At 48.4% G+C, this 12,415-nt stretch overlaps 1 protein-coding gene and 1 long non-coding RNA gene across 2 annotated transcripts; both read left to right on the forward strand.

The window, feature by feature from the left end:
- Positions 1 to 1,540: 1,540 nt before the first annotated feature.
- LOC144160599 (uncharacterized) lies at positions 1,541 to 6,164 on the forward strand. Its single transcript, XM_077691841.1, has 3 exons — positions 1,541 to 2,645; positions 3,528 to 3,644; positions 5,965 to 6,164. The coding sequence occupies exons 1-3, from the start codon at positions 1,739 to 1,741 to the stop codon at positions 6,162 to 6,164; spliced, it is 1,224 nt and encodes a 407-aa protein (XP_077547967.1). The 5' UTR covers positions 1,541 to 1,738.
- Positions 6,165 to 6,663: 499 nt separating this feature from the next.
- On the forward strand, positions 6,664 to 11,986 carry LOC144160830 (uncharacterized). The gene is made up of 3 exons (XR_013320399.1): positions 6,664 to 6,898; positions 9,343 to 9,427; positions 11,896 to 11,986. It is a non-coding gene; the product is annotated as an uncharacterized LOC144160830 (long non-coding RNA).
- The last annotated feature ends 429 nt before the right edge of the window (positions 11,987 to 12,415 follow it).

The raw sequence follows: 12,415 nt of genomic DNA on the forward strand, positions 1-12,415 counted from the left end.
GTGTTGCCTCTAGGACAAAGGCTGTAAGATAGAACTTGACTTTGCTGTCTTATTCTTCTGTGTGCCGTAATGCTGTTCCTTATGTATGTACTGAAGGCAAAATGAAGTCAAAAGACTGACTTATGTCTTTTGTGTTGCCTGTAGGACACTGGGAGGAAGGATAACTATTTGTTGCCTTACATTCTTTTTCTGAAGATTGTGCTTCCTCAAGTAAACATAAAGTCGAGCATGTAAGCCTTAATTATACTCGAAAGGTTAAGTTTTTTGGCTTGGCTAGAGATGCATATGCCGATGGTTTGTGGAAATTCTGCAGCACTGTATACGTTATTTCGTGCTAGTGAGGTCTAATAAATTCACAGAATTAATATTACCAACTGGTACGTTTGTATGAAACAGTGGCGTAAGAAGGATACATATTGAACGAGGCTGTTCGAAGTGTCTCGTCCCTCCCATTACGAAAAAAAAGTGGGAGGGAGAAGAATATACAGACCAGAAAAAGTAAAAAGAACACAAAAAGCCGAATAGAAAACGAAGCAATGAAAACAAAAACAACCTAAAAAGTGGCTTCCGATTGTCCTAGTCTGTGTTTTCCTTCAGGGTCGTTGTAAAATGGCTATCCTTGCAACTAAACGCTGGAGCGGTGTACTGTTTTTTGGGGCAGAGCTTGCGGTAGAAATATATTGCAACAGAAAAAAAAGGGACACAGCCAGACGAGAGCAACAAGAGCAACAACAATGTCAAAATATAACCTAAGGCAGAAAAACTTCAATTAAAACACGGTTAGAAAAAAAAAGGTCATTGAGCGGGTTTCGAACTTCCGCCCTTTGAATCAGTACGCGAGCACTTAACCTCCAAGCCACCAAAACAACACTCTATCAGGACGTAAACCTAGGTCTAAATACTTGAGCTCACATAGTCTTGCTAAGCCTCCATTTCAGTGAATTGTTTGCCTGCGTGGATTTGACGCACGGTGCTTTTGTGTGCGTGCGTGCGTGCGTGGGTGCGCGCGCGTGTGTGTGTGTGTGCGTGTGTGTGTGCGTATGCGTGTGCGCGTGTGTTTGCGTATGTTTGCGGGGAATAATTTTTTTATCCGGCCGTTATGTTTGTGAAAAGCCCACAAACAGTGAATGGTGAATGCTTGGACGCTGAACAAAACACAAAACAGTCAATCTAGATGTAGATGACGATGATAATAACTTTGTTTGTTAATCCATTTTTATTCGCTTTTGAGTAGCAACAACTTACGACAACAAAAGACGTTGCTCGCATCAAGAAAATATACTGCCATTATATATATGTTTGCTATTATCAACTTTAACAAAATACTATAATGGCGTCTGCCTAGTTTGCTTCAGGGGTGATGATGAAGGAAGAAAGTAACTGCTAAAACTCTATGACTGCTAGATAGCCAACTGTAGTAATAAGTCTAGTCTAGGCTAGCATATATGCAGTCATTGTTATAGGTGCGCAAAAAAAAGACGTGGTTGGTTCGTTGTGCGTGGTTTTGGTGGTATGTTTTCGATTTGGTGGTTGTAGTGTTGTGCAATAGCACCAGGTGCCGCCACTCATCTGCGATTATCTGTAGACGCCAAGATGTGGCGCCACACTCGTTATAGTATGTATATATATAGGACAGACATCCTTCAATAAAGACTTCCGTTCGTCTGGGCTACGATGTGTGGTGTGGTGCATCCGTTCGGCCGCACCGTCCGGCCGACATAACAAACTGGCGACGAGGATGCTACCCGGAATTTCGCCGCCGCCGCCGTTCCTCGTTTCACCAGGCACGCCCGCCATCCCCTGGCCGCGATGGCTGCGCCTGTTCGAAAACTTCACGCTCGCCTCTGGAGCGTCTGAGCTATCGGCGGCCCGCCGCCGAGCCCTCCTTCTGCACTGCCTCGGACCCGAAGGACAACGAATTTTCGACGCCCTGCCACCGCCACCACCACCGAACGCCCCAGACCACCCGCCCGCGCATCCGAGTACGGGAACCGCCCCCCTTCAGACGGTTACGCCTTCTGCAACCACCGCTGCAGTTGGAACAACAGAGATCAAACAAGCCGATGCCGAGCTCGCACAGCCACCGGACGAGTACGACGCAGCTGTTCAAGCCCTGGCTCGACACTTTTCCGCTACTTGCAACGTACGCGTCGAGCGACATCGCTTCCGTGACCGTCGTCAACTGCACGGTGAGCCGATATCGGAGTTTGCTCTTGCGCTTCGCGAACTGGCTTCGTCATGCAACTTCGCCGCGCAAGCGGATACAAATCTGTGCGACCAGTTCGTCGCCGGGGTCACATGCCCGCGCCTACGGGAGCGGCTATTGCTCGAGGGTGACGCGCTCACGTTTGACCGCGCCGTGGAGATAGCGCTTCTTCGCGAGCAAGTGCAGCGCGAATCCGAAGCTCTCGGAACAGCCCCTGTGGATCGAGTAGTACCACAACATAACCGCGGACGCAACCCGGCAGGCCGTCGCAGACATGTACGCCAGTCCAGCAGTACCGACCTACGTAGTACGCCTAGCTCTTCGCGCTCCGGCTTCGTTCGTCCGCCTGCACCGGAGATTGCTAGCGCCGTCGTCCCGTACTCCGTAAACACAAACGTGTGCGGCAACTGCGGCGCACAAAACTGCCAGCCGTCAGCCTGTGCAGCCCACGGTCGAGCCTGCTTCGCGTGCGGCCGCCGAGGCCACTTTCAACAGTACTGCCGAAATTCGCGTCGCGGACGTGGACGACGCCCGGCTCGAGTTGCCGAAATCGTTTCAGAGGAAGACGCTGAGAGTGTTGTGAACATTCTTACTGTTCACGCTGAGAAGCGTACGGGCGTCTACGTTGATGTCGGGGTTCAACCTGTTGCTCTGGCATCACGCCCGTGCATCATAACATTCTTAGTGGACACTGGCTCAGCTGTGTCGATAATGGGAGAACATAACTTTAGGAGCCGGTTCAGAGACCAAGTTGAGCTGAAAAAGTCGCAAATAACGTTGCTGGATTTTTCACGTCGGAAGATTCTTGTGCATGGCCAGTTCACCGCCCTCGTAACGTACAAATCAGAAACGGCTGTGGTAACGTTTCACGTTACACCAGGTGGAACATCACTCCTGGGTATTGATGCTGTAAAAGCTCTTGGTCTCCAGATTGTAGGCACAGAATTGCGCTGCCTTAATATGGCCGCTGAACCGAACGTCGACACAAAAGGCCCCAAAATGCTACGCCCCGAAATGCATTCGCAGGACACAAACAAGTTGTCTCCGCCCACCACGAAGCCACCACTGGGTCCACCCAAGTTTGGTATGCCTACTTCATTATGGGCCAAGTTCGGACACTTGTTTTCACCGGAGCTAGGACTTGCCAAAGGTGTCCAGCATCGGGTCAAGCTCAAACCGTCGGTAGCTCCTGTCACGCAGAAGCTCAGACGCCTACCACTTTCAGTGCGAGAAGCAGTCAGCGACGAACTGAGGAACCTACTTTCTGCTGATGTCATTGAATGCGTAAATGCGTCAGAGTGGGTTTCCCCTATTGTTGCAGCTCGCAAGAAAGATGGCAGCATTCGCATCTGCGTGGACCTCCGTGAAGCTAACAAAGCTGTGGTGGTCGACAGCTTTCCCCTGCCACACACAGAAGAGTTGCTGCATGCCCTGAACGGTGCCCGTTACTTTTCTAAGTTGGATTTGGCCTCCGCATACTACCAGGTTCTGCTTCATCCAGACAGTAGAGATATTACAGCGTTCATAACGCACGATGGCCTTTTCCGATTTAAGAGAGTATGTTTCGGCCTAGCCTCAGCACCAGCAGCATTCCAGCAACTCATGACGTCAATTCTACAGGGATGCAAAGGCGTTCTCTGCTACCTGGACGACGTCATCATCTTCGGCAAGTCGGAGAAAGAGCACATGCGGAACTTAGAGGAAGTCCTGCAACGAATTTCACACGCTGGGCTCAAGCTAAATGACAAATGTGTTTTCAACACATCCGAACTCTCGTTTCTTGGTCACCGCGTTAGCGCCGAAGGAGTAGCACCCCTTCAGACCAAAGTTGACGCCATTGTTCACGCTGCCACCCCTACAGATGCTGGCAAGCTCCGGTCGTTCCTGGGACTAGTAGAATACTATGCTAGATTTGTTCCACGCCTAGCAGAGGAAGTGGAGCCCATGCGCAGACTTCTTCGTAAGGACACTCCTTTTAACTGGGACACTGCTGCTGAGAACAGTCTTACAAGAGTAAAGAGCCTCCTAGCCTCCCCCAGGGTACTACAAATGTTCGATCCAGCACTTCCCGTCATTGTAGCCACCGATGCATCCGCATATGGTTTAGGTGCGGTACTGCAACAAGTTGATGGTCGGCACATTCGAACTGTGGCATTCGCGTCACGAACATTGACGGAAGCAGAACGGAAGTACTCGACTGGTGAACGTGAGGCTCTAGCTTGCTTGTGGGCTCTAGAGAAATGGCATGTGTACCTATGGGGTCGTCCAGTTACTCTGCAAACGGATCACCAAGCTCTAGTAGCCCTGCTTTCTGCTCAAGGCACAGGACAGCGACCACTCCGCATAGCAAGATGGACTGCACGGTTACTGCGGTACAACTTCACGGTGCAGTACAGGCGTGGTGAGCACAACAAGGTAGCTGATGCCTTGTCCCGGCTACCTCTTCCAGACACTGAAGGTGGCCCCGAGTCAGAAGAAGAAATAGTGTCTCTCGTAATGTGTGTACATCACGATGAACTGAAGCATGCAACCGCGGAGGATAGCACTCTCCAAGACGTTGCCCGTTACGTACAGACATCGTGGCCGCCACGCAAAAACCTGGCACTTAACCTCACTCCCTACTATGAAGTCCGAAAGGAGTTGACAGTGGTTGATGGCATACTCTTGCGTACTGAGCGCATCGTAGTCCCCGCCAAGCTCACAGCCACTTTTGTCCAGCTGGCTCACGAATCACACCCTGGTATCGTGAAAACCAAACAACGCCTACGAGAGAAGTATTGGTGGCCAGGGTTAGACAAACACGTTGAAACAACTATCCGCAGTTGTGCCATTTGTCAGAGCGCGGACAAAAGTGCCAAGAACTCGCCCACACCACTGCAGCCAATCCCTCTTCCTGACAAACCTTGGGACAAGATAGCTATTGACATTGTTGGTCCTTTCGAGCGTGCACCTACAGACTGCAGGTTCGCCATTTCAGTAGTTGACTATTTTTCGAAATGGCCAGAAGTGGCTTTTTGCGCTGATGTTACCTCCCACACGGTGACGAAGTTTCTACTCTCACTCTTCGCACGTGAGGGTTACCCGACAGAGATAGTGTCTGATCACGGCAGACAGTTCACATCGAGGGAATTTGAATCCTTCCTTGAAGACCGTGGAATCAGGCACATCTTTTCTGCCGTATACCACCCACAGGCAAATGGTCTAGTGGAAAGATTTAATCGTGTACTGAAGTCGTACATTCAACTGGCCCTGCTGGAGCAGCGTCCAGTGAAGGCAACTGTGACTGAATACTTAGGAGTATACAGAGCCACCCCTCACAGCACCACCGGTCTCTCACCGGCCGTTCTTCTACATGGCCGACACATGAGAACATCGCTGGATGTAATTGGTCAGCCTACGGCCGACTTCAGCACAAATCCATCGCGGGAGATGAGCGTGCTCAGGAAAAGAGTCGCAGAGCATCAACGGAAGAGCAAGGCCTACGCTGATCAACGGCGAGCTGCTAGGGTCCCCAAGTTCCAAGTGGGCACCTACGTACGAGTGAAAAAACCAATTCCCGGACCAAAGGGCACTCCAAGTTATGGACCACCATTGAAAATCCTCAAAAGAATCGGCCGCTGGTCTTTCTATCTGGAAGACGGTCGAACCTGGAACGCTTCGCAGCTGTCAGCGGTACCAAAAGAGGCATCGCCAGAGCAAGAAACTAAAATAGACATCTCTGGCGCGCACGACATGCCCCCTTTGACAGACTGTCACAGGAGAGATGTACCATCGAAAACTTCGATCACTACGCCTGCTGGTCCGCATCAAACGCAGGAAGCGAGTTCCGCTGATCAACTTGCGTCTCCTTCACGCCCTGTACCACTACCCGTGCCGCCGAGCCCACCACAGCCGCAAGGTTCGCACCCGCATAGCCTGGCTTCAGGCTCTCGCACGGAGGAGTGCAGTGTACCGGTAGAGGGCAATGGACTCGATGCCGAGCCACCGCCTGACCGGCCAAGGAGAAATCGCAGACCTCCAGTGCGCTTCCAAGATTACGTGCAGTGATTTGACAGCAGTGAGTGTTCACACAGATAGTGACTGTTTTGTGATTTCTGTGTACAGATAGTGACTGTTTTGTGATTTCTGTGTACAGATAGTGACTGTTTTGTGATTTCTGTGTACAGACAGTGTCTGCAATTGTGATTGCTTTGTGCGGACTGGACTTTCTAATGATTCATACGTTTCTTCCCAGGGAGGGAAAGATGTAGTGTTGTGCAATAGCACCAGGTGCCGCCACTCATCTGCGATTATCTGTAGACGCCAAGATGTGGCGCCACACTCGTTATAGTATGTATATATATAGGACAGACATCCTTCAATAAAGACTTCCGTTCGTCTGGGCTACGATGTGTGGTGTGGTGCATCCGTTCGGCCGCACCGTCCGGCCGACATAACAGTGGTGTTACGTGAATTACTACGTGCTCCTCCTGCCGTAATATTACGTGTTAGGGCTCTTGTGCCACCTTAAACATCGTGAGTGCTGGCAAAGCGTCTGTGTCGTCGCCGTACTGCGCTGCTGTAGCAAACGCACATCGAGGTCGCCATTTGACAAAATACCTGACAAGTTGTGCGTGCCTACGTGAATCAAGAGTCTCTACTGCAAGTTCCAGTCTGTCGACGCGACGTGTGAAAAATGCTGCGTGTTCTGCCGTAAGTGATTGTTTATCGTGGTTCATGTTAAAATTTTATTACGCGTTGCCGCAGTGCTGTTTTGTTAAACGTGTTGAGTATATTCCTTGGTGTTCGGCTCGCCGCGCTTCTTTTATTGTAAATTACCGGCTGCGTCGGCGCGGTCATAATGAGCTTCCAGGAGCGGCGGCCAGTATGCTGTGTGAGTGATCGACCCCCTTGCCATTGCCGGCAACGAAAATATTATGCTGACGGCCCAGCGGCCGCCGCTTGGCTTGGGTGGATTCGACGCTAAAGCTTGTTGCATGAAAAAAAAAAGAAAACTGCGTTAATGGTTGTAAAACAAAACGCCCACTCCCCGTTTTTTTTTTTAGGAGGCAGTTGACCCACAGTATATTTTTTTACAGGACGTAGGCAGCTTAGCATTGTTCTAACGGGTAGTTCTCGTTTACGGGTAAAGAAATGCAAGGAGGCTGCATTACATTTGTAGTGATAATACGTAAGAGTTGCATATACGTTGAATTTTCAACATTTAAGCATTGCTAGCAACTTTATAAGTAGTACCACATGCACAAGGTCTTTAGGCAGTGAACATTTGACCAGAAAATTGTTTAGACGTCGCAGCTTGAAAACATGCTGTTCCAGCCTGCATTGCTGGTGCAGTCACAGGGCAGCTTTCACTGTTTTAATGCAAGAAATTTTTCCACCTTCCTAAGCTCATCCAGCATCGTCATGATCAGACAGAAATTCTTGTGTGGTGTGACATTATTTGTAGCTGGCTTGCATAAATTGTGTTGACCGTAACATGTTGAGCATGGGTTAAACGTGTTGGTTCTTACAAATATGCATGTGATGGGGATACAATCACGGTGCGAAAAAGATTAAACAGGGCGTGGGCTTGCCACCGTGCTCCTTCGCCATCCTGTTTTTTCGTTTCATCAGCATTTCAACTTGCCTACCCCTTGGAGGTATTGGCACGTTGAGACGTTCACCATGTGCCTCAGAGAGAATTTTAATGGCGCCATGAAGACAAAATACAAGTTTGTGTTATTCGAAAGATTCCGTGTGGTATGGTGCTCCCAGCACTTGTCCAAATGCAAACGATGCTCTATTCACTGAGAAATTCATTAATTGAAGCTAAAATTTTGGTTTTCCCGCTAAATCGTGCATTTTCAGGGTCTGCAATGACATCACAGGAACCGACCGCTCTGCAGCCGATTGGGAAACCTTCTTTACCGTTAGTTAATTTAGATGGTGCCACCATACCGTGGGAAGCCGCTTTCTGCTTTTGTTTTGTTTTTACCGTATTTAAACGTGGCTTGTTTTTGTTCAGCGAGAAAATAATCGTTTCGTGAAACATAGTGCTCGCTCCATAAATATGGTCACGTAAGACACCGTTGCTCGTGTCAATCGGCCATTGTTGTCCGAGACAACCCCAAAGCCCCGCAGTCCTGTGCAGCTAAACCAAGCATAGTGCGCGCAGTACCAACAGTAGTACGCATCGGTGCTTCTATGCCTACGTGTGCTTTCCTAACCTTTACTGTTGGTCCCACCATTCTTACTACTGTAAAAAGAATGTGCCCTACATTTTAGCGCAAATAGTTCGTTCGGCAAGCTTATAGCCTCTGCCTAATTCGCGTTTGCTGTTGCCGCCCTCCGCTAACTGCAGAGCTGGCTGGTATGACATAGGTTATGTTGCGGGAAATGAGCTAGTGGGTCGCATGGCCATTTCCTTTGTTCCTAATTTGTAGCTTATTTGAGTGGAGTTTATGTTAAAAATGGTGTCAGCATGATTCTAGCAACGGAATCCTTCGAATGAACCAAACTTGTGTTTTCTCTTCATGGCTCCTTTAAAAGCCGTAACCACGTTTCGCACCCTCTGGACCAGAGAATATGCTTGCACAGTGGAAATCTGGGGCCACAGATTTCTACCACCTAGGGATATTTAATAGGCTTAGTTTAATCTTAATTCAGTGTAAGGATGCTTCTGTTCCTTTAAAGTATGGCTGAAAGCCTTGTAAGGATTGTCATGTATGTACAGTGCTCACGGATTGAAACGCGACACTGCAAGCGCGTGGCCTGCGCTACATGCAGCGCCGCCAGTGGACGCCCGTGGAAGCTAGGTGTTGCATCGTGGTATACCACGAGGATGAGAGTGTTTTGACCATAAGCTTGCTGCTTCCGGTTGCCAATAAGCGGGGCAGCGGTTCCCCGCAGCGATAGCGGTGTGCTGTCAGCGACAGCGGCGTCCATGGACGGCGCTGCATGTATTGGCGGCCACGCGCTCGCAGTGTTGCGTTTCAATCAGTGAGCACTGTACTTATTTTTTAGCTTGAAAGAACTGAAGGTGCCTTTTTTGCACCTACAAAAAAGAAATTCTGTCATGTCCTGTCAGAGCGAGTATTTCACGGCATTATACCGCATAGTTACGGCTTGTTTACTACTTGAACTTCCATTTTTTACAGGGCCAGGTGTTTGACATGGAGGATGTACGTTGTGAGCTACCAGAAGAATTGGCTGCCTCCTGTTTCTATCTATCCTGCACGACCTGTAAGTGGAGTTCATTACAGCTGTGAAATGCATGAAAATCTCGATTTTGAAGGCTGAGAGAACATGAAAACATAGAAAACCATTGTGGCATTCTTGTGGTACCTTAGTGATATTAAGACATAAGAACATTGCAGAGATGGGGCAAAAAATAAGGAACCGATGAGGGTGAGAAACTTCCTGATACCTTTCTTATTTTTTTTGTCGCATCAGGGCTGCGTCCTTGCTCCATGAATTAATTAATAACGACTTTGTCACCCTTGTTCACTGTGGTAGTTGCGTGGTGCCCACAGACAGTGTGTGGGGATTTTTCTTCTAACGCCTATTACAGATGAACTAGATCTTTAGACTTCTACTCAAAAGTCATATTATGGATTACATTACATGAGTGAAACAATTCCATGCACCCAGAAATAGAATTTAGGTGAATTCACTTCAATGCCCTAGATGCAACTTGTACCTAGCAGTGAAAAGGGTGTATTGCGTGCCTTTTTGCCACTGTGTTTCATGTAGTGTAATGAGTCTCACTGGCCATCGTAGCCCCGCCCCCCCCCCGAACAGTATTTACTCTACCAAATATAATAATGGTCCTAATTGTAGAAGGGTACCCGCCGCGGTGGCTCAGTGGCTAAGGCGTTGCGCTGCTGAGCACGAGGTCGCGGGTTCGATTCCCGGCCGCGGCGGCTGCTTTTCTGATGGAGGCGAAAAGCAAAAACGCCCGTGTGTACGAGATTTCGGCGCACGATAAAGATCCTCAGGTGGTCAAAATTAATCCCGAGCCCTCCGCTACGGCGCACCTCATCGCCTGCGTTGCGTCGGCGCGTTAAACCCTACAATCAATCAATTGTAGAAGGGTACTCAGCAATTGAAGAAAGAGCTGTGGGAGGTTCTGGTTTGTGTATCAGACTTTGTTTGGAATATTGTTATGTAGCCACGGATAATGCAGGGTTTTTGTAAAAATATAGATTATCGGAGCAAACTTGTGCTCCGCAGTAAACATAAAAAAACACAAACCTCGAAGGAGTCAGCAAAGGGACGTGCATGGATGAGCGTTGGCGAATTGAATGCTGCAGGGTTTCTTTTGCACTCATTCATTTAGATCGAGAACATTTTCAATAAAAACAGGAAAAGCTAGGATAGGGATCGCAAAGCAACACCCTTTCCATATCAAACAGGACTGCTGGTGCAGCATACAAAGGAAAAAGGGGAAAAATACGGTTCCCTTAAAAAAGGATAAGATTGCAGGGTGTGGCCAGGTGCTTGTAACAAAACATTTTGTAAACAAATCAAATGGTGTGGTTGGGGGCAATATTATGATGTTTATAGTAGGAAAAACCTGCATTATTTCCGAACAGTAAGAATGCTCTGTGTGCAAACATATGCAAAAATGCTTGTGTGTTTTTAGCATTTGAGTGCACGTTACAGAGTAGTCAGCTCAAGTTACTGCGGTAGTTTTCCTCATTGCTGGTAAGCATAAACCCTGAAATTAAATTTGCTGTATTCGACCGCTTTAACCCTTTCACTGTCACTGATGTCCTGGTTTGTCTTCGAATTTCTCCTCCACGGTGTCACTGACATACCGGTGCGTTTTCTGTTGTGCGTTGAAAAATTTGTGCCATGGTGCAAAGTTGGCGCACCTGCACTGTTTGTGCTATCTGTCAAATCTTTCTAGTAGCTTGTATTTTCACAAAGTACAGAGCGACCACGCCCAGCTTTCGCTGCTTGGGGGTCACTCCGTGCACTGTACATCTGTTGGGATGAGTGACCTCGTGGCACGCGTGCAATGATGGGTGCAAGTGTGCTATCCACCACGTTTTTCTAGGGTTGTTTTTATTTCTGTTCCTGTGTCTGCTACCCATCGACAGAAGGAAATATAAAAAGTGAAAGCCAACCTAGAGGTTGCTCAGTTCATGGTGATGTACATTTTGCTTTTTGTAAGCAAGCACAGACAAACTAGACATTGCAAGTGCTGTCTCGTAAACGAAATGCACAATAAAACTGCTGCCTTTATAGGTTCCAAAGAACGCGTAGACACAAGCAACTACTCATGATGACGACTGATCAATGCCTGTCTTAGCATGTTCATGCAATTTTATGTTGCTTTCCCTGCCCCCCCCCCCATATTGCTTTGTTCCCACAGTGCTGCTGCAATAATCTCATCTCAAATGTTCTTGCGAGGCTGTATAAATGCCCGTCATGAGGAGGCCATGAATCTAAACAGTAGTTAGTTCTGGGTTGTGTTGCCTATGTAACAGTATGTCACATTTGATGTTCGTACGCTCATTAGTTAATTTATGTGGTCTAAATTTTGTGGCTAATTTTGCAACCTAGAAGTTGTACCTTCTCTTTCAGGATACTTGGTTCAGTTTCGTATGGGAACACCCTTTTATATTTATAAGCATAACCAGCAAATGTTTGAGACGTGTTTGTTTAAACCCCTTCATATGCGATCAATGCGTTTGTCATTTCAGGTTCAAGCGTGGCCGTGGCTATCCCGTCCTGTGAGGGGTAAAGATGAGGCGACACCTGGTGTGGCAGGCGGCAGCAGCACGTACGGATCCAACATGAATAAAATAGTCAGGTTTGCAAGAGTCATGTGATTCATGTGATTTTCGTCAGCTTGCTCTTACAGAAACAGCTGCAGCATGAAACAGTGACTGTGGAGCTGGCTGACATTTTCTACATGCAGCTGGCTGTTGGGCGCTGTTATTTGACAGCATGCAAAGGGCACTCAAAAGGTGGAAGCTTGTGGGACACGTAGAGGACGGAAACATAAAGGATTCTTGGAGGACGCAGAAAGTCGGTGGCGAAATTTCAATACAGGGGACACACAAGGGACGAATGCGGCCTGTGTTGCCTTTGGGAGATAGACTGGACGCATGGAGGACGGAAACACACGGGACACTTGGAGTACGCAGAAAGTCGGTGGCGAAATTCCAACACAGAGGAAACACACAGGACGCACGCAGTCTGTTTCCTTCGGGACGCAGA

This window comes from Haemaphysalis longicornis, unplaced genomic scaffold, assembly GCF_048455015.1.
Source record: "Haemaphysalis longicornis isolate Haplotype H1 unplaced genomic scaffold, Haemaphysalis longicornis Haplotype H1 scaffold_11, whole genome shotgun sequence".
Lineage (NCBI taxonomy): Eukaryota > Metazoa > Arthropoda > Arachnida > Ixodida > Ixodidae > Haemaphysalis > Haemaphysalis longicornis.